At 41.2% G+C, this 26,021-nt stretch overlaps 1 protein-coding gene across 1 annotated transcript in view; it reads left to right on the top strand.

Annotated features, from left to right (window-relative positions):
- The window catches only part of mtm1 (myotubularin 1), a 130,960-nt gene extending 108,631 nt beyond the window's left edge, over positions 1-22,329 (top strand). The window contains exons 10-15 of the mRNA XM_059651350.1: positions 2,445-2,630; positions 2,962-3,168; positions 5,221-5,313; positions 8,223-8,336; positions 10,588-10,764; positions 21,114-22,329. Coding sequence (XP_059507333.1) covers positions 2,445-2,630; positions 2,962-3,168; positions 5,221-5,313; positions 8,223-8,336; positions 10,588-10,764; positions 21,114-21,290 — 954 coding nt within the window. The 3' untranslated portion in view covers positions 21,291-22,329. The remainder of the gene's footprint in view (positions 1-2,444; positions 2,631-2,961; positions 3,169-5,220; positions 5,314-8,222; positions 8,337-10,587; positions 10,765-21,113) is intronic.
- The last annotated feature ends 3,692 nt before the right edge of the window (positions 22,330-26,021 follow it).

Below are 26,021 nucleotides of genomic sequence, written 5' to 3'. Positions count from 1 at the left end.
AATCTATTTATCACTTCCACAAGATTAATGCCGTTGTTGGTTATCAGTATGAATCCTAATACTGTCTGATATTCTCGTCTAACCTGTATTTTAAGATCAGCTTGTGCTGTTGCCCAAATTAAAAAGACTGGCGTGCCTGGTTGCTGCATTGCCAGACCATCTCCAAAGATTTGTATTGTTCAAAATAATAAAATAGTCCATTGTAGATTAATCTGAAATTAAAATTAATTGTTTAAAGTATGTGCAAAAGTAGCAATATAAAAGATAGGAAAAGAATAAAGGCTAATAAATAAGCAGCAATTAAAATAAAGACATTGAAAGTAAATGAAAATTCAGTCAGTATTGAATTCTGCCTTATGTTTGAAGGAGATGGTTTAGAATTGTTTAGAAGTTTACATAATTGAGGTTTTCTAATTGTCACAATAAAGTAATTTGATAACACTACTTCAGATTACACGTACTGAAGTGTTAATTATAAAGCCATATAGTAACTGCATTAAGTTTCTAAAATTACTATCTGACTACATCATGTGTCGCAGACAGTTGCTGCCAACGTTTTGATTTGTTATTATAATGTACAGGGATACAGTGGAAAATATTGTTTTGCATGCTATCCAGACAGATCATCCCTTACGTAAGAACATCAGGGTAATGGAACAGAATGCAGCACATGATGTTGGTGCTGCAGAGAAGATACAGAGAAAGATCAACTGTAATATATGAGAGATCCATTCATAAGTCTCATAACAGTGGGGGAAAAACTGTTCTCAAATCTGTCGGTACATGTTTTCAAACTTTTGCAACTTCTGCCCTATGGAAGAGGGTGGAAGAGAGTGTAACTGGGTGGTAGGGGGCCTTTGATTATGTTGGCTGCGTTCCTAAGGCAGCAGGAAGTATAAGTGGAGTCAATGGTTTGCAGGATAGACTGAGCTCCATTCACGACTCTCTAACTACTTGCAGTCTTGGGCAGAACTGTAGCCTTACCAAGCTGTGATGCATTCGGCTAGGATGCTTTCTGTGGTGCATCTGTAGAAATTGGTAAGCGTCATTGTTTAAGGTTTTTGTAAAGATTTCTAAGTGAGGTTGATTTTCTCACTGAGCTGGCTTGTTTTTGTTCAGATGTTTGGTCACCATGCTAGGTAACATCATCAGTGAGACCTCTGATGAAGCGATGTTGGTCCAGTCTGTTATGGTGAGTTGTGTCATATCCGGTTCTGTTCTGTTGCTATGACAAACACACTCCAGGATTAAAGACCCCATACCCATGACATGCAGAGCCAACATAGTTTACAAAATATCATGCAACTACTGCCACAAGCATTACATCAGACGGACAGGAAGGAAACTAGCCATCAGAATACACGAACATCAGCTAGCAACATAATGACATGACGAACTTTCACACTCGGACAATGAAGGCCATTAATTTAACTGGGACAACGTAATCATAGTAGCCCAAGCCAAACAGACATGCGTGGGAATTCCTAGAGGAATGGTGCTCAACGCATAATGCAATCAATAAACAAATAGAATCAGACCCCACATACAAACTCATACAGAACAGAACCAGAAATGAGACAACTCACTATAACAGACCGGACAGTGTAAATTCCAAGCGAAATAGAACACGTTACTTCATTGGAGACCTCACTGATGATGATACCTATCACTGATGAAAAGTCTGAACAAAAACAAGCCAGGTCACTGAGCAAGTATACAACCAAGAGTCATTGTAGACATGCTGAATTTCCCTAGCTTTCTGAGGAAGTAGAGCCATTTTTGCGCTTTCTTGACAGTAGCATTAATGTGGATAGACCAGGACAGATTGGTGATGTTTGCTCCTCGAACTTTGAAGCTCTCGACCACCTCCACCTCAGCACTATTAATGCAGACAGGCGTGTCCTCCACTCTGCTTCCTGAAGTTGATGACTAGCTCCCTTATTTAGCTGACAGTTTCGGAGAGATTGTTGTCTGTATACCATGCCACTAAGCTTGCTATCTCTTTCCTGTACTGTCTTGTCGTTGTTTGAGATCTGACCCACCATGGTGGTGTCATCAGCAAAGTTGTAAATGCGGTTAGAGCTTGGAATTAGAATTTCTATTTGAACATCATGAAGTCTTTTAAAAAGCTAGTAACATTATTCAAAGGCCCACTCCATTGGAAATAATTGTAGAGAACATTTTAATTTAAATGTTTCACTCTCTCACTGTGGATTACATTAATGTGATATTAATATTTAATCCTTCCTATAAATTGAGAATATTTTACTAAATTAAGTAGGTTGATAATATGATCAAATTTGCGTTCACCTTTTGGGCGTGTGTATTTTTAGCCCTGACCCACTGTGGTACAACACCTGCTTTTCATGTTTAGTCAACATTGTCTAGCATGCATTGTAAGTAATTGAAAGGAAAGCCCTTATTAAAATCTGCCTTTTTTTTAGGCCACAGGAGGGGGCTATGAAGGTGATGATGCCTATCAGAGAGCAGAGGTCATCTTTCTTGACATTCACAATATTCATGTAATGAGGGAATCTCTGAGGAAATTAAAGGACATTGTGTACCCAAGCGTAGAAGAATCCCACTGGCTGTCGAGCCTTGAGTCAACGCACTGGTTAGAACATATTAAGGTAGGATGATTCGACTGTAACTGCTCTGCAAGAACTGTTGGTTTGTGACTCTGCTGTATGCAACATTCATTACTTGATTTTTTTTTAAGTTATTAAAATGCAAAATAAGTAAAGCAAAATGATCATATAGGAGCCTGGATTTTGTCGAATAACTTATAATACTGTAATCTCTGAATTTATTTTTAATTAGGTGTAATATTTAACAAATAATCCTGTCTTTAATTGGACAGGTGTGTTTTCTGTGCAAGCTTTGAATTGTCTATTTCCTGGAAGTGTATTGTTACCATATTTTGTTTAAAAATACTTTGTGCAACTTACATTTTTATTGTAGTTTGTCTTGGCAGGGGCAATTCGAGTAGCAGATAAAGTTTCATCTGGGAAAAGTTCAGCATTGATACACTGCAGTGATGGCTGGGATCGTACCGCACAGCTTACTACTTTGGCACTACTCATGCTTGATAGCTATTATCGAACAACAAAAGGTTTTGAAGTACTCATTGAAAAGGAGTGGATAAGTTTTGGGCACAAATTTGCAACGGTAAGAATTCCAAATCATCATTCATCACATTGAACACTGTGTTCTTTGTCTGGGAATTGGGAGCTGGTGGTGGTGTACAGCACACATTTCTGAGACTAACATAAATCAAATATCCCATGCTGTAAATACTTTCTGGAAAGTTGACACTTTAGCAGTTGCTTCAATGTCCTGAAACTACAAGAAATGTAGTGCATTTAGAAGTCCCATAGAGGCGAAAGGATTTCTTCACTTTTCCCTATATAACAATGACATTAATAGTTTCAAAGTGAAAGTCTGAACGGTAACTCTTTGCTGATTACCTCCAGGGTAGAGGACATGTGGTACAAAAATGGTGGCTGTAGTTAGCAATTTTTGGTGTATTTATTAAAAATTAGGAACTGTATAGTTGTTCTGGGGATAACGTTGATTCCCCAGAAGTAATGTTGTACAGCAGCTGAGAATTATATCAGCAGAGAGTTTGTATCAAAGATGCAAGCACACACAGCACTTGAGTCAAAGCTTCTGTTCCTGTTTGATATCCAGTAACTGCAAATTGTGAGTTGTGTCAGAATCTGGCATTGTTTTCTTGGTTTTGCTGCCTCCTTCCCAGTTCCATAATGTAATTAAGACTGGCAATTTAAAGGTTAGAGAAATTACTGAAGGTTCCATTAGACCTGGGTAAAGGTGAGAGAATTGCCCATTTGTGTTACTTGATATTAATTAGATGTTTAATTGCATCCTGGTGGTGGGCATCAACTGAGGATTCACCTGTATGCCTTATACATTGATTGTAACGGCAGGCTGAAACTCTGATTTTTGTTTTGTTTTCTTTATTCATTCATGGGTTGAGGGCATCGATGGCTAGGCAGGATTTATTGCCCAGAGGGCAATTAAGAGTCAACACAATGCAATGGGTCTGGAGTCACATGTAGACCATGCCAGGTAAGGATGGCAGTTTCCTTCCTTAAAGGACATTGGCGAACCAGATGGATTTTTCCGACAGTCAACAATGGATTCATGGTCATCATTAAATTCTTAATTACAGATATTTATTGAATTCAGATTCCACTATCTGCTGTGGCAGTGTTTGAACCCAGGTCCCCAAGACATTATCTGTGTCCCTGAATTAACAGTCCAGTAATAATGGTTTGATTGGAGATGCAGAATGTGTAAAGTGTGACCGCAAGTAAAAACTTTTAAGTGTATAAAGGCTAGGTATCCACTAGTACTCTTTACCACATGGTTATCTGTGTGGTATTAATGGGAAGAAAACAATAATAATTGTGCTTGTGTGCAGCTTGTCTTCAGCTACACTGCCTTGCATCAGTTTTGTGCATAGCATAAATTTGTATTGAGAAATTGACCTTGAGTCTTAACATAATGCAATTGTGTTTGCATATTTCTTATCACTGTAATCTACGTTGCATAATGGATGGTTCCAAAAGAAAATAACATTGCAATTAAGATTTCAGTAGAAATTGTTTCTGGAAATTTCTACTGCAGCGTTTCCATGATCAAGAGACTATCTGTCTTTGCAAATATTGCAAAAGTGATTTGGACCTAAATTTTTACTTTGTAAAATGCCTCAGCTGATGGACCGAAGTTCCAGCCAAGGCCACCATTCCTCATACAATTAGATACAAAGTCACGTCTCTCGGGCGTTCTCGAAACAGTTTGATTCTTCAGAATCACTGATTTAAATAAAAAGGGATTGAGATGCCAGTTATGTGTAGGCATCTTAATTTGTAATATAAGCCTCTGCTAAGATGCATACAATTCCCCATTTGATATAGTATCAGCAACCATTGTGAGAATTCTCATCTTTAAAAGTCTGCCAGTATCTGAAAAGAAGCAAAAAAAATTTCAAGGGGAGACCCTCGCACCATTGAAAATTTTTGCAGCCTATTTGAATATTGCAGCGTTATTAGTGGCAGGTCAGATTATTGCTATTCCAATTTCATTAATATGACGAAATTATAATTGTTCTTGAGGTTAAAATTATATAAGTTCCATTTGAAAGAAGTTTGATGTATATTTTGCCAAAACCGAAGTTGATTTAATTATTTACTTTAGAGAATAGGACATGGTGACAAGAACCATGCAGATGCAGATCGCTCTCCTATATTTCTGCAGTTCATTGACTGTGTTTGGCAAATGACAAAGCAAGTAAGTGATTTCCACACTAAATGGAGTAAATGTTATTATGCATAATTTAAGTACATGATAGACAGTTACTGCATATCCTCATACATCTGAATATTTTGGCAGTTATTCCAAGCAATGGATAGGTATATTACTTCAAAAACTACTTGTAAAATTAAATTTGATGCCTAGTTACTGGCTTCATCCCCATAGAGATTAATCTAGACTGTTCAGAATCATAGAGTCATCTTTGACCCCAAGATGACCAGGTGATCACTGTGATAGCTTGTTTCCTGCGTAATATTGCCCAACTTCATCCCAGCTTAGCCCATCTGCTGAAGCACTCATGCATTCCTTTATTTATTCATTTGTGGCATATGGGCATCGCTGGCTGGGCCAGCATTTATTGGCCATCCATAGTTGCCCTTGAGAAGGTGGTAGTGAGCTGCCGCCTTGAACTGCTACAGTCCACCTGCTGTGGGTTGACCCATAATGCCTTTAGAGAAGGAATTCTAGGATTTTGACCTCAACATACGACCATTCCTGTGCACTCCTGATGGTGTCTCATATGCTAAACTTGGGTGGCAAAGTTTCAATGACTTGTGTCCTCGATTCAAGTTTCATTCACTTAGCATGTCTGTACTTGCTTAACTATTTTGACTTCTGCCCAAGCTGCTTCTTAGTTTGAGAATCTTGCCTCTGTTTTTAAATCTTGGAGATAATGTGAGAGTTTGACATTCCAGCAGCTGTTTACTTTCAGTACTGTTACAATGCTGTTTATTTGAAGCCAGTGACAAGTTAGGCTGGTGGACTGGGCTCTGAGGGTGATATTCTCTTTGGACAAGCTATTTTGTGAATCCTGTTTGTTTGGACAAAAAAACACTCACTATTGACCTTTGATGGGAAAAGGATAGATGGCAAAAGATATTCACCTATTGCAAGAGTGGTTCTATTTTGGGGTGGAGGACAGAATACAGGTTCGTTTTTTTCTGTTTAAGTGAAATAAATTATTTGAATGGGGTAGTTTCAGATATTTTATTTGGTATGTTCATGTTGAATATAAGTTGTATCCATTTGAACTAAGCTATACTGATGAGAATAATTGCTTTGCTCTTTTTTCTTATTGTGGCGTGAACTAAACATACTTAAAGGGCACAGTGTGGTGTACTGACCTTTACATTGCTGAGGCCTGGTGCCAACTCTCAGACACCTCCTCCTGCCACCCCCTCGATCATAACCCCACCCCTCTGATCACCAAAACATTGCCTCTCAGACCATTTGTAACCTCATCACCTCAGGTGATGTCCCACCCACAGCTTCCAACCTCAACGTTCCCCAACCCCACACTGCCCATTTCTATCTTCTTCCCACAACCCACAAACCTTACTGCCCTGGTCACCCCTTTGTCTCTGCCTGCTCCTGCCCCACTGAACTCATCTCTGTTTACCTTTACTCTGTCTTTTCCCCCGGTCCAGGAACTCCCCATCTGAGACACCACTCATGCACTCCACCTCCTCCAAGGCTTCTAATTCCCCGTCCCCCAACACTTCATTTTCACAATGGACACTTGTATCCCCCATGCGGATGACCTAAAAGCCTTCAGTTTCTTCCTCTCCCGCAGGCCTGACCAGTTCCCCTCCACCGATACCCTCGCCCGCTTAATAGAGCTTGTCCTTGCCCTGAACAACTTCTCCTTTTAACTCCTCTCACTTTCTACAGACTAACAGGGTGGCCATCTGCACGAGCCTGAGCTATGCCTACCTCCTCTTAGGATACGTGGAACAGTCCTTTTCCGCAGTTATACTGGCACTATCCCCTATCTTTTCCTCTACTACATTGATGACTGTATCGGCCCTGTCTCGTACTCCCACGAGGAGCTTGAACAGTTCATCGACTTTACTAACACCTTTCACCCCAACTTCAAATTCATCTGGACCATCTCCAATACCTCCCCCTCCTTTTTGGACCTCTGTCTCTGGTGACCACCTCAAAACTGATGTCTATTTCAAGCCCACCAACTCCCACAAGTTACCTGGACTACACCTCTTCTCACCCACCCTCCCACAAAACTGTGATCCCCTATTCCCAATTCCTCCGCTGTGGCTGCTCCCGGAATGGGGTGTCCCATCCCTGAACATCACAGATGTTGTCCTGTTTCAAAGACCGTAACGTTCCACCCCCCACTTCCACTTGAAAATGCCCTCACCTGCATCTCTTGCATTTCCTGCACTTCTGCCCTCACAACCCCTCCCCTCCAACAAAAATAAAGACAGAATCCGCCTTGTCCTTGCATATTACCCCACTAACCATCACATCTAGTGTATCATTCTCCACCACGTCTGCCACCTACAATCTGGCTCCACAACCAAACATAATTCCCCTTCCCATCCCTGTCTGCGTTTGGTTGGGATTGCTCTCTCTGCGACTCCCTCGTCCACTCCACACTCCCCACCAGCCCCACCACTGCTGCAAACTGGAGGAGCAGCACCTCATATTCCGCCTCTGGAGCCTGCAGCCTGATGGCCTAAACATGGAATTTGCCAGTTTTAAAATCTCCCCACCCCCAGCCTCATCCCATGTCCAACCCTCCCTCTCATCCCCACCTCCTTGACACAACCTGTCCATCTCTCCCACCTATCTGCTCCTCACACCTTAGTGACCAATCCCCACCACTCCCTACGTGCACTCACCTATCACCATCCCAGCCCCACCCCCACTCCTGTCTCTCTGTTCCCCAGCTCCCTTCCTCCTCTGCATTTCTGAAGAACGGCCCTGACGCAAAATTTCAACTTTCCTGTACTTCTGATGCTGCCTGACCTGACCTGCTGTGTTCCTCCAGCTGAGTGGTCTCTGACGCCAGCAACTGCTGTTCTTGCTATCTTTGGTGCTTAAAAGGGATGCCTTTTGTTGACATTATTTTCTCTTGTCTCTAGTTTCCTACAGCATTTCAGTTTAACGAGCTTTTCCTGATTACCATTCTGGATCATCTGTACAGCTGCCGATTTGGAACCTTCCTTTATACCTGTGAGCAACAGCGATCGAAAGAGGTTGGTGCAAGCAGGTTTTGCAAACTTGGTGTTTGGTTCTTCCTTTGACTTTTTGTTTTCTCCATGTTCCACCCCAGCTTATTTTTCTTTTATTCCCCTCTATCTAACCTTCCTTTCCTCGTGTCATTATTTCTAATATTTTCAAGGAGCGGGGTGTAGGAGTCAGCACGGATCTGTGGAGTCTCAGAAGCATCAGTACTAAGATGTTGTCATTGTTTTTATATCTTTCATTTCTTCCAATTTTCTATTAAAAATTTAATATGAAATATCTATGGTGTGGTTTCAGGAGGCGGTGATTGAAAGTTGCAGCATGTTTAATTAAGATTGTGTGTGCATGTTGGTTGCTATTTTAGTCCTGGGGCAGTTATTTTCCAACCTAGTTGGCTTTCTTTATCATTGTTGAGTGTTTTGGTGTGTATTAAAACAGCAAAGGAATGAAATAAATGTAAGAAATACTAATATGTGGTTTTCTGTTCCTCTCTGTTTGTTTTAACTTTCTAAATCCTGATTCTTTCTCTTTTGACTATCTTGTATTCTCTGTTTCTGGCTGAGTTAAAGGATGGGCTGATTCACCACTTGGTAGGGGTTGGGGAACAAATGTACAATTGGCTGTGAAATGCTGGAGGTGGGATTTCTGTCCAGCCCCCTCGCCCACCCACCTCCCCTGCATTAGCAGGAGGTCTTGTGTCAGAGACCTGCCACCCCATCTAAGGCCATCAGCTGGCCCCTTACTTCGAGACAGAGGCAGGTGGCATTGGTTTGAGATTTGGGTGTGTGTTTGGGGGTGTGACTGGGTGACCTCTGGTATAGAGAGAGAGGGTGGGTGGGTGTGGAGTTTGAGGGCCAATTGGAGAGGGGAAACTGGGCAGAAGTATAAACTCTGGGGAGTCCTCTGGGCCAAGAAGATCCACTCAGGAGGTACTATTCTATCTGCTGTCCTCTACTAGTTTGCATGTAGAAACTGCCACGCTGGCCGCTTGGGAGGCCCTTAACTAGGAATTACTTGACCAAAATTAAGTACATTAGGAATTAATTGGTTTTAGTTGACCACTTGTTGACATCCTGGCATGGCCCTTGCTACTAAGAAAGTAATGGTGGGGACAGAGGCAGGTGGAAAGATTATAGGCAGGCCATCCTATTAACGTACCTCCACCTTCTCATCCACCAGGAGGAAGGATAAAGTCAATCCTTGTGTGCATGCCTTCTGTGTTTTCTTTTTATCTTAATTGGAATTCTCCATCCTTTGCCTTTTCTTTCTTTACAATGAAGTAAACAGAATTTATCTTTTCCTCCCTTTATCTCTTTACACATGTTTCAAATTACTTATGAGTAGAGGACCTGACCTTTATTGGTTTCCTGATGTGGTCTTACTCAGAGTTTCTGGCTAAAGATGATGTCAACTGCCCTATTCTCGTTTTTAGTGCTGACATGTTGCATTCCCCCATCATTGATGGGAATGTTTATGGAACCTTATCCTCTGGCCAGTTGTTTATTGTCCAACCCATTCATTACTGTATGTGACTGGACTGCAGAACTTTCATCTCATCTGTTGGTTGTAGAATTGCTTAACTCTGTCTGTCCTGTCCTGTTTAGCAGGTATGTAGTACCGTGTTGCAGCTACACCAGTTTGACACCTTTTTTAGTTATACGCGCTGTTGCTCCTGATGTACTCTCCTGCATCATCTTTAAAGTAAATTCTCAGGCTTGATGGTGATAATAAAATATGTACCATGAGGTTATAGATCATAGTGAAACATAATCAATCAGCTGCCGATATCAGTTAATGCTAGTTTCTGGTTGTTGGATCTGTTCTGAATCTTTGTCAATCACTGCAACACAACTTGGTCATTTTGGGGTGGTGCTGTTTTTGGTGTGAAGATGGAACTTTGTCCCCACAAGGACTGTATAGTGGTTATTCCCACCAGTGGCCTTCAACAGATATGTTTGCAATGAGTGGATTGGTGAGGACAAGGTTAATTAGATTTTTCCTTCCTTCACAACCTGCCACAGGCCCAATCTGACAGCAGCGTACTTTAATACTTGGCAAGCATAGTAACTAATATGGCTTTTGTGCTGTACTCTGAGTAGGCCCTTTACCATGCTCAGTGCCTCTTCCAGGAGGACACTGGTTCATTAGCTGAGGCAGAGCAGTAGGTGATAATCAAGTTTGCTGCTGATGTTATGCTTTGTTTTCTTTTTACCATATTTGTAAAATAATTGTTAAAAGTCATTTTTTTAATGTTAATTCAAGGAGTTGAGAAAAAGGACTGTATCCTTATGGTCTTATATGAACAGTGAAATGGACAAGTACATCAATCCCTTTTATACAAAAGACCAACATCGTGTACTCTATCCAGTAGCCAGCATGCGGCACCTAGATCTCTGGGTGAACTATTACATCCGATGGAATCCTTGGTTCAGGCAACAGGTATGTAATCAGAAACATTGACTCATAAAAATAATTCTTGTAATACATCATTCATTTCTATAAAGTTTTGACTATCCGAGAAAGCCAATTGAAATGACCATTTTCTCTGATCGTTAAGGCACCTACCAAAATGCGATTATGAATTCAGCTAATGGAATGTTGTAAATAAGTCCTTATCTTGATCTCTGTAACAAAGCATGTTGTGTCTTGTACTAACAACAACACCACCACCAATACACGAACAGTTCTGCGGAAGGGTCACCAGACTTGAAACGTTAACTGTTTTTTTCCTTGCAGACCTGCTGAGCTTTTCCAGCAACTTTGTTTTTGTTAGTGCAGAACACATTGTTCATAAATTCAGTTAGCACAGAAATAGGCCATTCAGTCCAACAACTTCCTGAGCAGCAACCCACTCTCTATCCGAATAGCCTGAAAGTGCTCATTTCATTTCCTTTTGAAATCATTGGTCATCTCTGTTTTCACACCCTCACGGTAGTAAATTCTCAATCAATGACTCACTTTGTAAGAGGCATCATTTGCCCATACTCTTAAAAGTTGCACATCACAGGTAATGCAAGCAAATTTTTCTTGTTCACTGATCCAAACTTCTCAACCCATCAAGTTGCTCTTTTGCTCCACGGAGAACAGCCCCAATTTCTCCAACTAACATTTGTAGTTGAGTTTTCCCATTCCTGGAATCATTTTGTTCAATTTTCCCTGCAACTTCCCAAGGATCCTCACATCTTTCCGAAGTTGGAGGGGACAGCACACTTTGCGTTCAATAAATGAATAAAAGCAGGCGTTTATTGTTCATCCCTAATTGGCCTGACATCAGTTGAGAGTCTGCCACGTTGCTGTGGATGCGATTCACATGTAGGCCAGACTAAGGGATGATGGCAGATTTCCTTCCCTGAAGGACGTGAGTGTATTGGTCTTTTAGCAGCAGCTGATTGTGGTTACATCGTTGCTTTTAAATTGGTTTTTAATTGTATATTTTTATGTAATTCAACCCAGGTCCTTAGCTAACAGCTCTCTCAGTATGTCCTGGGACCTTGAGCAGTTGGTGCTGTTGCACCTCTGGGTCCCTCAATCAACATTGATGTCATTGGCTTTTTTGATGTGTGGAGCTTAGACTTATCGCTGCTGTTGTTATTCACAAATGGAATGATACAACAATGAGAGAGCCCCTCGTATATGTGCCAACTCCTTGAAAGTGCTATAGAAACAAAGTTGCTGGAAAAGCTCAGCAGGTCTGGCAGCATCTGTGAAGGAAAAGACAGTTAACGTGTCAGGTCCGGTGACACTTTCTCAGAACAGAAATTGAAAGAGTAGTCTGTTTCCTTGTCTCTTAATCTCCACCCCCCCACCACCACACCTGTAAGAATTTCTTTCCTTTCTGAAATTTATTATTAAATCTACTTCCCACCCTTTCAGGTAGTGCATTTCAGATCATCCTAGCTTATCTCCTTAAAAAGTATACTTCCTCCTGCCCTCTCTAGTTTCTTTGCTCATTACCTTTTGACTCCTCCATCTTCTACCATATTTATTCCATCAAAACCATACATAACTTGGAACACTCCTATCACAGCTCTGTTTTACTATATTTGCACAAATAAGATCAGTGCTAGTCTGAGATAACAAAGTGTGAAGCTGGATGAACATAGCAGGCCAAGCAGCATCTCAGGAGCACAAAAGCTGACATTTCGGGCCTAGGCCTTTAAACCCCAAATACTGGGCCATTCTGCCACACCTTATGTAGCCTTGATATCCTTCCTGAAATGCGATGCCCATAATTGGGCTGGGGCTTAACCAGTGTTTTGTTAAGGTTTAACACAATTTCCTTGCTTTTGTGCTTTATGCCTCTGTGTTTTAAAGTCTTAAGATCTTTTGAAGCTGTTTGTGTTTCCTGCTTCATTCAGCTATGCATTGCTCTCTGTGAAATATTGTGAATTTTTGTTTTGTTTCTGGGCATATCTTTTATAGTAAGTGAAAATGCAACACAGATTTGAGTGCAAAATCAAAAAATAATATTTTAAATGAAAGCTATAATGCCAGGCAAGCTGGAAATCTGAAATCAAAATACAGTGAGCAGAATCTTCTCAGCCTCTGAACAACATGGGCCATGGTGGGAAATTTGGAAAATTTGAGAGATGGCCAATGAGGAGCTGCTCAATATTGAGAGCAAGAAGTTCCATTTTCCAATCAAAAGGGGCATAGCCAAAATTCTTGCTGTTGAGCAGCAAGAGTTACATTTGTGTGAGTTTGCATGCATAAAATCTCATCATCTCACCTCATTAATATCGAGTTTCCCATTCTCCCAGCTGGAAACTAAACGGCAGCATTTCCTGACATGAACATCAGAGTGAGTACCTGGCAGTTCCCGCTTGCTGCTTGTTCCTTTAGCCGTTCACTTTGGTACAAGTCATCAGCATCTCAGGGCACGCTGTACAAACTGTGATCACGTGCACACTCTGTCCGTGGACATTAGCATCCAACGCGCAGCAACCTCGTCATACGCTATGACTCATCCTGAGTCTATTTTCAGTACAGCTGTGCACCTCAATGCTGTACTTTGGAGTGCACCAACACCTTTCATTGGAAAGCTGCTACAAGGAATCTTTGCACTGGCCAGGCACCAGGCTGCATCTCGTTGCTGTTCGCTTGTTGTCTTAGAACTCACTTTGCCCCTACTTTAATGGTCACAATGTCCCTGCTTTTCCATCATTTGCCTTTTTCACTTCTCCCTCTCAGCCACACATTGAAAGTGCACGGTACTTCTGTCTTGGTTTGCTAGTGAGTGCAAGCCCAAAGCCAGGAACCTTATCATGATTGTCAGCAGTCATTAGTCAAGGGTGTGGACATATTACTGTGCAGCACAGAGCTATGTAAATCTCTCACTTATAACATATACCAGTATCCTTTGTGGCAAATGCATTGCATGTGCATTGGTCCAGTAGCCATGTCTGAGGGAGTAAACCTCAGTTAAGTCAAAGTGGGAAGATCCCTCAGTAAGGGTGTACTATAAGCCCAGGATGTTGCTGGTCTGAGCCCAGGGGCTTGGAACGTGGTGAGGTAGCACGGCCAGGGGTTTCATTTCAGTAAAGTCCAGGGTGTGGACCACAATGAGTTCTGCACGTTGATTGTGTACAGTCAGGGAAGAGCAAACAGTTCAGATGGGTCTGGTCTGTCACATTTGGAGCTTTCTGTCAAAGTCAGCCAATTACATGGAAGTCAAAAGGATTTGTGAGGGGTTTCTATTCTAGTAGTGAAGTGGGGAACTCAATTGAAGGCTGCAGTCTGGAATGCAGAGGGGCCCAAGGAGGGTGAAGCAGGGGGTGATTTAACGTGAAAAGAGGGGTGATGGTTGTGTGTAGGATACTGCAAGTCGGGGCATTGTCTGTGGTGATCACCATGGCAGGATATCTGTGGATGAGCCTGGGTTCCAGGAGTAATGATGAGAGTTGCAAACATAGATCCAGGAGATGTGTGCTAATGTGAACGATCAGTACGGATGGGATGTCCAGGAAACGCCAGTAAGGAAAGAACATGCCTGCATTTGCCTTCCATATTCATTTGACTCCTAAATGCAAAGTACCAGTTGAAATTGGCTATGACACACCTGGAATAAGCTGAGTCAGTGTTTTTTCTTTGTTCCAACAGGTGGCCTTCACTTCTGTTTGATGTGAGGCCCTTCAAGGGACAATTGCATCAATCATGCACTTGCATAGTACAGGTTGAAGTCATCTGTAATCACAACATCCTACATCTGAAATGCATGCAGTTCCCAAATGTATGGTGTGCAGATGCTGGTCACAAGCAATCTCAACCATGCCTCATTATTGCAGAGTGTAGACTGATATTTCTGCTTCACAGAGATGACTTTATAGTTGCTGTACTGGAAAAGAGGAACAGATGAGCCAGCTGTCTGATACTGAATGACTTCCACATGAGGACCCCCCCCCCCCCCCCCAAACCAAGGACCTTTCTGGATATACCGAAGATGCAGGAGGCCCCGGTGTCTTTCGTCCTCAATGCCATTTCCTTCAGATGAGCGAGGTGCGGTGTCATTCCAGACTGGGGATGCCCCAGGTCACCGTCACAGAACTCTGAACATAGAAAAGTACAGCACAGTACAGGCCCTTCGGCCCACGATGTTGTGCCATGGAATAATCCTAATCCAAAAATAGAATAACCTCACCTACATTCCCCTCAATTCACTGCTGTCACTGCATGTCCAGCAGTTGCTTAAATGTCACTAATGACTCTGCTTCCACGACTTCCACTGGCAAAGTATTCCATGCGCTCACAACTCTCTGGGTGAAGAACTTCCCTCTGACGTCTCCTCTATACCTTCCTCCTAACACCTTAAAACTATGACCCCTTGTGGCAGTCAATCCTGCCCTGGGGATTAAGTCTCTGGCTATCGACTGTATCAATGCCTCTCCTTACCTTGTACGCCTCGATCAGGTCACCTCTCTTCCTCCTTCTCTCCAGAGAGAAAAGTCCGAGCTCAGTCAACTTCTCCTCGTAAGACAAGCGCTCCGGCCCAGGCAGCATCCTGGTAAACCTCCTTTGCACCCTCTCCAAAGCTTCCGCATCTTTCCTATAATAGGGCGACCAGAACTGGACACAATATTCCAAGTGTGGTCTCACCAGGGTTTTGTAGAGCTGCAGCATAACCTCATGGCTCTTAAACTTGATCTCCTGTTAATGAAAGCCAAAACACCATATGCTTTCTTAACCTTATCCACTTGGGTGGCAACTTTGAGGGAGCTATGCACTTGAACACCAAGATCCCGCTGTTCCTCCACACTGCCGAGAATCCTGCCTTTAATCCTATATTCAGCATTTAAGTTCGACCTTCCAAAATGTATCACTTTGCATTTATCCAGGTTGAACTCCATCTGCCATTTCTCAGCCCAGCTCTGCATCTGTCAAAGTCTCGCTGAACCCTGCAATAGCCCTCGAAACTATCAACGGCACCTCCAACATTTTTCTCACCAGCAAACATGCTAACCCACCCCTCAACCTCCTCATCCAAGTCATTTATAAAAACTACAAAGAGCAGAGCCCTGCAGGACACCATTCAGCACTGACCTCCAGGAAGAATACTTACCATCTACAACCGCTCTATGCCTCCTGTCTGCCAACCAATTCTGAATCCAGACAGCCAAACCACCCTGTATCCCATACCTCCTGACTTTATGAATGAGCCTGCTTTGGGGAACCTTATCAAATGCCTTGCTGAAGTCCATGTGCTATCTGCTGGAGCCAGACCTATGATCCAAAAGAGGGGGTGACCTTCCTATTTCGGTGGTCATCAAGGTGACGGCTGAGTCTAACATTTATATAACTGGCTACTTCCAAGGAGCCAATGGGGACTGGTGTGGGAGATATTACTTCTCAATTCACAAATATATCAAGGCTGTTACTGATGCAGTTTGTCCCAAATCACACCACTTCATCTGTTTCCCATGACGAGGTCTGTGCTGAAGCCCAGGCAATAGGCTTTGCCAACCTTGCTGTTTTCCCCCCAGGTGCAGGGTGCTACAGACTGTGTACACATTGCATATTCAGAGTGCCATATTGCAACAGCGCTGTGTTTGTCATTGGAAAAGGGGTTCCACTCCCTCAATGTGCAAGTCATCTATGATCATTGATTTTACATTTTGGAGGCCTGTGCTAGGTACTCTGAGGAATGTCATGACGTCTTTATCCTTGAGAATGCTGTATATTTCTGCTGTGTTTCAAGCACCAGATGCCTTACAAGGATGGTACTAAAAGACCAGAACTACCTTCTGCAATGATGGCTGACAACTCCATAATCAACCCTGACTCTGGCTGAACATGGATACAATGGGTGGCATAGTGGCTCATTGGTTAGCACTGCTGCCTCACAGTGCCAGGGACCTGGGTTCGATTCCACCCTCGGGCGACTGTCTGTGTGGAGTTTGCACTTTCTCCCTCTGTCTGCGTGAGTTTCCTCCCACAGTCCAAAGATATGCAGACTAGGTGGATTGGCCATGCCAAATTGTCCGTAGTGTTCAGTGATGCCTTGATTAGGTGGGTTAAAGGGGTATAGGTCTGGGTGTGATACTCTGAGGGTCGATGTGGACTTGTTGGGCCGAAAGGCCTGTTTCCACACTGTAGGGATGCTATGATCTATGATCTTCGATGAATGCAACCCATACTTCACCCAAAGCTATGATGGGCAAGCAGTGAGCCCTGATGTAGATGTGGTTTGGCTGGTTGAATCAGGCTGGCAGTGTCTTGAAGGCAGAGTGTGTCTCACAATTTTAGCATGCTTTGCTCTGCACAAATGGAGCAGACAAAGAGGGAATATTAGGGAGGTTGAAGTAGCCAGAGCATGATCAGCCCACCAAAAATAAGGATGAAGACATTGGATCAGCAAGCTGTCTGTTTCTCTACAGAGATAAATACAGCTTCTATTTGTTTGTTAACTTTTGCTGTTGCTGAATAAAAGTGAACATTTGAAAGTGTTTGTAAGGTTTTTGTATGTAATGGCCCCACATTGAACATTGAGAGGATGTTGGCTACTCTGTAGGGATGGTGGAAAGAGTGGCAGTGACAAAGAGCTGTAAAGTGGGATGTGGGCTAAGGACAGGTAAATTGGCTAATGACCACTTGTATGTGTAAAGAATTATCAGCCGTGCCACTTGTGTCCTGAGAAATGTTGGCCCGTGGTTCTGATCCACTGCATCCCGATGAAGGACAGCTCTGAACTGCCAGTGCTTGACTGGATGCACAGCTTGGTTTCAACAATTGAGCCACAGATACTGGGATATCCTGGCTATGGCAAGGCTCTCCACCTGTGGTAAGTGGAAGGATACAATGAGTGGAGTGCCATAGGGGCATTGTGTGTAGTTAATGAGGTGAATTAATGCAAGAAAACATGCCATGTCTTTCAGAGAGAAACCCCCATGAAATGATACTTAGCTGAGTTCTGGTAAGACTCAACGCAAAAGTACCTGTGCCGACTTTAATTAATTAGATCATCCTTTTAGAAGTAGTTACTCCTATCACAGATTTATGTTACTCTTGTTTGGAGTGAATGAAAATTTCCAACTGTCTATTATCATTTCCTCATTTCAGGAAGGCTGGATCTTCCACATTTTCCATTTAAACTTCCCTTAGAAACCTAGGATGCGTCCTATCTGGATCGAATATCTTTCCTAAATTAAGTACTGCCAACCTTCTGTTCACATCCTTTTTTAATTTATATCCTATCCAGCATTGCTGTGCTAACTCTGTGCCTCTCTTTACATTGAATCTGCTGAGTATTCCAATATTTTCTGTTTTGTTTCAAAATTCTAACATTTGCTGTTTTTTTTAAGAATTCAAATAGTTTTAGTTTTGCACTGTAAATCTGCAAGGCATTTTCAGTAATGTGACTCACCAGGAACAGAAATTAATAAAGCTTAAAGGGATGCAAGGAACTATTGAGCTTTGGTGTCCATCTGGTACCCTATTTAGAATCAGGTCTGTCAGTTTCTTTGGGGATATCATGGGATAAACCATTATTCAACTGAATCCCAGTTTGATAAAGGATTTCAGCATTCACTAGAGATGTTATTCGTCTGGGGGAAGCGAATGACTGCTGTCACCGAACAGCATAGCTTCCGTCACTGCAAAAAAAAAAGGGTGGACGGGAGATTGTGGCTGTGAGGGCTGTGAGAGCTGCTCTTGGTTTTGAGTTTTTTCATTCATTACTTAGCTGGATTTACTCACGTCCTTGAGACAGTTATTGCTTTTTTTAAAAACAAGTTGTTGCATTGTTTTTGGAACTTTATAATAAAAGATCAAAAACATGGATGCTTTAAAAGGGACTTCTAAGGATTGGTATCAAGTTATGCTAGAACAATGTTTTTGAGCAGTATGACTGTGCTAATGCTGCGCTTTTGAGCAAATTGTGTTGCTTGCTTTTAGGTGACTTCTGGGTCTGTAGATTGCTAAAAGGGGCAGAAGTGGCTTTTAGTAGGGTGATGTGCTCTTCCTGTCAGATGTGGGAGATTATGAATGTTCCTGGAGACTGTCTGCAGGAAATGTGTTTAGTTGAGAATGCTATTGGACTGTGATGGTGCAATGGATAAACCAAAGTGATCGTGAGAAAAGGCTGAAGCTAGTACAGCAGGTAAGGAGAATAAGTCTAATAGTCAAGTCAGACAAGCTTGGCAGAGAATGAGGTAAGACTGGTTAATTCAACTGCAGTGCAAAAGGCCTGATAAGCAAAGCAACTGAATTCGGGGTGTGGTCGGGAACATGGGATTAGGATATCACAGCTATTACAGAAATATGGCACAGGGATGGAAAAGACTGGCAGCTTAATGTTCTGGCGTATCGACACTATAGGAAGGATGGAAAAGGAGGCTAGATAGAACGAGAAATGGGGTTTTTGGCTAGGGAGAGCACTATTGTGGCACAAGGGGGGCGTATTCTGGGATCTTGTCCAGTGAAGTTTTATGGGTGGAACTGAGAACCTAGAGATGGATGATCGCCTTGTTTGGATTGTAATGTAGGCCTCCCAGTAGTCAACTTGAAATTGTGGGAAAAATTGTGTAAGGAATCTCCAATATCTGTAAGAATAATAGGGTGTTATGGCAGGGGATTTTAACTGTCCAAATGTAGACTGAGACTGTCACCGTGTTAAGGACTCAGAGGATTTTAAGTGTGCGCAAGAAAACTTTATTCAATATGTGGATGTACCCTACTGAGAAGAGGCAATACTTGACCTTCCGTTGGAAAATATGACCGGGCAAAGGGACTGACTTGTCTGTGGGGGAGTACTTTGGGGTACGTGATCATAATTCTATTTTAAAATAGCTATGGAAAAGGATAGAACTGATCATAAAAGTTACATGCCTAATTTGTAGTAAGGCCAATTCTGACTGTATTGGACAGGAACTTTCAAAAGTTAATTGGGGGAGGTTATTTGCAGATAAATGGACAGTCGAGAAGTGGGAGGCCTCAAACAATGAAATAATGAGAGTTCAGAGACAGTATGTTGCTGCTAGTGTGAAAGGCAAGTCTGGTAGTTGTGGGGAACGCTGGATGACTAGGGAAATTGAGGCTCTGGTCAAGAAAAAGAAGGAAGCATGTATCAGTTACTGACAGCTGGTATTGAGTGAATCCTTAGAGTATAATGGCAGCAGGAGTATACTTAACAGGGAAAACAGGAGGGCAAAAAGGGCACGTGAGATAGCTTTGGCAAAAAGAGTTAAGGACATCCAGACAATCTATAAATACATTAAGGGCAAAAGAGTGACTAGGGAGAGAGTAGGGCCTCTTAAAGGTCAACGTGGCCATCAATGTGTTGAAACACAGGAGATGGGTGTGATACTAAACAAATATTTCATGTCAGTATTTACTGCGGAGAAGGACACGGAAGCCAGGGAACTTGGGGAAATGAATAATGATGTCTTGAAGAGAGTTCATATTACAGAAAGGGAGGTCTTAGAATGCATAAAGGTTGATAAATCCCTACAATCTGATCAGATGTTTCCCAGAACTTTGAAGGAAACTAGGGGAGAGATTGCTGGGCACCTTGTTGAGATATTTGCATCATCAATAGCCATAGTGAGATGCTGGAAGACTGGAGGTTGGCTAATGTGGTGCCATTATTTAAGATAGGCTGTAAGGAAAAGTCAGGGAACTGTAGGCTAGTAGGCCTTACATTAGTGGTGGAAAAGTTGGTGGAGGGAGGATTCTGTGGGATGGGATTTACACTTGGAAACGCAGGGGCTGATTAGTGAAAGTCAGCATGGCTTTGTATGTGGGAAATCATGTCTCACTGACTTGATTGAGTTTCGTGAAGAGGTGACAAATAAGATTGATGAAAACAGAGTGGTAGACATCGTTGAACGCTTTGCTAAAGTCCATATAACCAAAGTTCCACACAGGAGAGTGGTAAGTCAGGTTAGATTGCATGGTATCCTGGGGAGCTAGCCAATGGGATACAAAATTGGTTTGATGGTAGGAAACCGGGTGGTGATGAGGATTATTTTTTCAGACTGGAGGTCTGTTACCAGTGGTGTGCCACAAGGATCAGTGAAGGGTCCATGTAGAGGATGGTGTGTGTATAGAACAAGCAACCTGAAGAAGTCATGAAGGCTGATACAATTACAACATTCAAAAAGCATCTGGGTGCATAAGTAGGAAGGGTTTAGCAAAATATGGGCCAAATGCTGGCAAATGGGACTAAGTCAGTTTGGGATGTCTGGCAGGCATGCATGAGTTGGACCGAAGTGTCTGTTTTCATGCTGTATGACTCTTTGACTGTACAAATATTAATGTTATGTGGTAACAGTCTTTCTTGTCTCCTTTTTGAGTAGCAGGACCCAGTTCAACAGCGATACAAAGAGTTGTTGGTTGTACGAGAGCAGTTGCTGAAGAAGCTGGAGGAGCTGCAGATTTCAGACACTGCAACAGGAATGCTTCCCCATGTCTCTAATTCATCACCTTCGTCTTCTCCAGTGCCAGTATCTCCACATTCTCAGACAATGCTTTGAGATGTGTGCATGGACAGTTCTGAATACTTATAGTAATTACTTAGAGACTCTTTAAAAAAACTCATTTAAGCTATATTGCAGCATGTTAAAAGAATGCTGGCTAGGGTCATTGATTTATTTGCATGTTAATACTATAATTTCTCTTTCTACAAAAAGTGAATTAAAGATATTTTGATAAATGGCGTTCTAAGTGATGTTTGTGCCTTCGTTTAAATGGTAGCAGGCTGCCATTTATTTAGGGTTACTGTCCTGCTATTTCTGTTTCAGTCAGTCATGCTGACTGTCTCGATCGCTGAGTAAAGAAAACTGTGGACTTATTCATCTCAAATCCATATGAGTAGTGAGAGTCTTTGGAAGACAGCTTTCAAAGCTCTGTGGATTGCTGCAAGAACTGGCTAGAAAGTACTGATTGAATGTTGCAAACATAGCTAATATGGCTTTTACTTCACATTACTGATCATGTATTGTTTGCTCCTTTGACAGTGATCCCTTGCTAATAAAGATTAGTATTGTAGTATAAATGGAGGTGTAGGATCAGTGGCAAACAAAGGCAGCAGACTAGAAAAGATTTTGAAAACAATAAGGGTGTGAAATTGATCTTGGGCAGTATCTGCAATGGGCAATCCATTTTACACTGCACCAGGATAAAAAATACTAAGTCATATTTTTTCAAACTGCTGCTAAGACTGAATTTCAGCCCCCTGCTGTCTCCTTGTAGGACTGCAGGTGGTCAATCCCTCCACCTCTTATGCAATATGAACATAAAAGTTACCAGTTTATTTCTATTAATGTTTTATAATTTGATTGCTCCTTTTTTTTTTAAAATAACTAGAATCTCTCCCTGACTGGGAGTGTCAGTCTATATCTACAGCATTTGCAATAAATGAGACCTAAGCAAGCACCTGTATTCCTGGTCATTCTCCACACCTGTATTTTACAAGCTTGTGTAACTGGCCCACTTATTTTTGTATGACTTTGAAGAGCTAAGAAAAATGCAAAATTTGAATGAAATTAAACTATAGTTAGTTGTAACTGAAAATGCTGATCATTTTATTGTTCATTTCTTCAAAACTATTATACTGATGTTAAGTGAAACTAGATCTCGGATTTTGTACAAATGTTTTGTTTTTAATGGGACAGTAAAGTGTAATGACTGCTTTTGGAAATGGTTGCCTATCTGAAGCATTTTAACAGCTACTTATTTTTGTCTTTAAACATTTTGCTTCTATGCAGTGCAGATCTGAAAATAACAGTGGGGAACAAGCACTGGCCTCCATAAACCCGAAAATTAAGGTTGTTATTGTTACATGTTCACCAAACAGTTATTTTACCAAAGGTATTAATTCATCAAAAATTGCCATGTATTTTCTGCAATAGTCAATGAGGGACTGCTGTTAATAGCACCAAAAACAATTTGTAGACTCTGTAGCTTTCCAAATGTGTTTTCTAGTAAAGCACAATTTTTTTAGCTTAATGTTTCTTTCAGTAATGTAGACTTATTACACAATTCTCCTCCAACTTTTCAGTTCCATGTACATCAGTCAAATTTGATGAATTTTCTTTTGATAATTTCATGCTTTAAGTGTCTTTTGCATTGGAGCTTTTTTGAATGTATTTTTGACACCAAAATATTACTCTGATTTTTTTTGGAGAAATCAAAGGCAATATTAAGAATTTAGTTAAATTGGCGATGCTCAGTGTATAGGAAGGGCATGAATACTTGTATGCTCTAGGTTGGCAGTCCTTTTCACTACTAAGGGAGTGTCGTTTTATTGAAGGCATTCTGAACAGATGTTAAATCAGGGGCTCATCCACCAGTTCACGTAGATGTAAAAGATCCCACACTGTATTCTAAGAGCAGCAGGGGAGTTCTTTTGGTCAATATTCATTCCTTTGCTGTTTGTGGCACTTCGTTAAAGGCTCAACTTTACATGCATAACAGTAATTGCATTTCAAAAAGTAATTAATTGGCACTGAAGTGCTTTAAACATCCTGAGGACATAACACTTTATATAAATGCAAATTTGTTCTTGCAGATTTATCACAAGTTGAGCACACTTGAACTAATTCTTCAAAATTCATACAAGATTCTAATTAAATTCCAGAAGACTTGATTCAATTTAGATGCTTCCTGGTTTCTGCCATTTACACCTTATTCCACGACACCAGGGAAACCAGATAAATTGTTTGTCCATGGGAAAAATTTACATATGCTTGAATTTGTTGAGTTTCTACTCTACTTTTCAAACTTGGTTAAACTTCCACCTACTATTTGCAGTTGAATTTTAATTGTTTTAGTCTATTAGGCCATATCTGCATTCAAGACATACATTGTAATCTGGGGCTGAAAACATTACATGCACCGTCTTTGATCTGATTTTACGAGCAGATAAAACATCTGTATATGTCAAATTTGGAGACCGGTGTAGATGAGAAGCATTTAAGGAAGAGGTTTGCCTGTTGAAGTCCATGCCACTGACCTACACTGGTTGCTCCCTGAATGTTCTGTTGCACCGGATTATTTTTGGGATGACACATTTGCTTCTATTTTTGGTTTAGTTAAGTCTGCTGTTATTGCCTGAGTTAAAAGTGCTTTAATGTAAACTAAATTTGAATTGAATATCGTGAACTAATTTGGTTCAGTATTGAATATTTGTAATGTGTACTCTTTATTTTAACATGATTGTTTATAGATTGTTAAGCATTCCACATAAACAGTATTTTTCAAAATACTACCAGAAAATAACAGGGAAGTCAAGACTGGTTAAGCATTTTACTTTTGGCTGATCTGTATTTTGAAACATATTCCCTTCATTTAAGCAGCAAACCATGATAGCCAAAGGTCTTTATTCTGTGGGTTATGAAGCATTTGGTAATTAAAGAAAGTTTGAATGTACATAGGGACAATTAAACTGTTACATCAAGGCTGATGCTCACAGAATCTGCTAGTGTTTACACATTATATTTTGTGGCCAAGCAGCATCGCTGTCACATTTCTTACCGTTTAGTATTCAGATACCTCATCTTGCTGATGGTCTGAATTACTAGCTTGTTATATAATTTCAAGAAGTGGAAATTTTAGACTGAAATGTTCCTGTATGCTGCACATATGCATCGCGACTACTGACTATATGTATTCATTTTGTTTCATGTCCTCAAAGAAAGCATCTTCCCTTGAAATGGGTGTCTGATTTACAGTAACAAGGGCTTTTGTAACTGCAAATATAAGTAAATGGAAATAAATTACATGTCCACAGGGCACTCCTGGGATTGATGAGACCTGAGGGTAGGAAGTTTCATTAGAATTAAAGCCCTTCACCATATGATGCAACCTATTGTTAATCAGTATTGAACGCTCACTTACCACAATGGTACACTTAATTTCATGGAAGGTTTTGCAATTGAACAGGGATCATTTTTTTTAATAGTCACTAAACCATTTTCATGACTGCTAATTGTTACGATAATCAATCGTGCTTGAATAAATCAAACTCAGCAGTTGCATATTTATTAGATTTTTTAAAAAAGAAGTCTCTATGTCACACTTGTGCTTTAAACATGGTTTGGTCTGAATGCACATCAATTTTGTTTCTTTGAGTTGCTGTCCTTTTTGTGGCTGTCTCAGATTTACTTGACAATAATGCTTTGCCACTACAGAGTGGACCAGAATCAATTTGCAAGGGGTTGAAATTCTTGCATTCATTAACTCTGTGACGATGGTGGCTTCTGTGTTTTAAGTTGAAACACGATGTTAAACATCCATTGACATTTTTGTATATTTTTCAATGCAGGAATTTCATCCCAACTAATATGTAGCATTTGGTGCTTGTCTGTATGTTTTTTGTTCATACTTAATTATACTCAGGACATTTGCCTTTAATGAAGCATTGTGTTTTCTTTCTCCAACATTTACAGCTTCTCAAAAATTGCATTTTATGATGGGGCAAATTACTAACCATAAATTCAGGAACGTTGATAATACAGAATTATGATGGAACATCGTCTAAAGTAATGGAAGATGCTCAATTTACATACTGTGCTTTGACAAGTTGATTATAATTAAACAGTGTACAAAATGTATCTATATGATATGTGTCCTGTACAGTCAGATATGCTACTGTCTGGTTATTGTGAAATAAAAACCAATAATATAACTGAGCAGATTTTGTAATGTTTCTGTCAATGTATTGAGCTTTAATTTCTGACTGTTTTAATGTTGAGCATGGATAGTGCGGAACACATTTGAATGGGAGAGATGGGTGCTACTTAGCTCAGTTAGCTAGATAACGTGGTTCAGAACCAACAGCATGGGTTCAGTGATAATGGGAACTGCAGATGCTGGAGAATCCAAGATAACGAAATATGAGGCTGGATGAACACAGCAGGCCCAGCAGCATCTCAGGAGCACAAAAGCTGACGTTTCGGGCCTCTGATGAAGGGTCTAGGCCGGAAACGTCAGCTTTTGTGCTCCTGGGATGCTGCTGGGCTTGCTGTGTTCATCCAGCCTCATATTTCGTTAGCATGGGTTCAGTTCCTGTTCTGGCTGGGGTAGACTTGGGACCTGTGCCTTGCCTGCTGTGAGTGGAAGGCAATGGGAAGCCACCACCAAAGCCAAGGAAACTAGTTCAAGATGAAGCATCATCATACAATGAGCTAAGGGCCCGCATTTGGGAACATTGAAGAGATCACAAAGTAGTGTATATAATGCACATTTGCAAAAGCGCATACAAA

The sequence above is a fragment of the Stegostoma tigrinum genome, chromosome 15, assembly GCF_030684315.1.
Source record: "Stegostoma tigrinum isolate sSteTig4 chromosome 15, sSteTig4.hap1, whole genome shotgun sequence".
NCBI classification, from domain to species: Eukaryota; Metazoa; Chordata; class Chondrichthyes; order Orectolobiformes; family Stegostomatidae; genus Stegostoma; species Stegostoma tigrinum.
The sequence above is the reverse complement of the archived record's forward strand: the minus strand, read 5'-3'. Positions and strand labels throughout refer to the sequence as shown.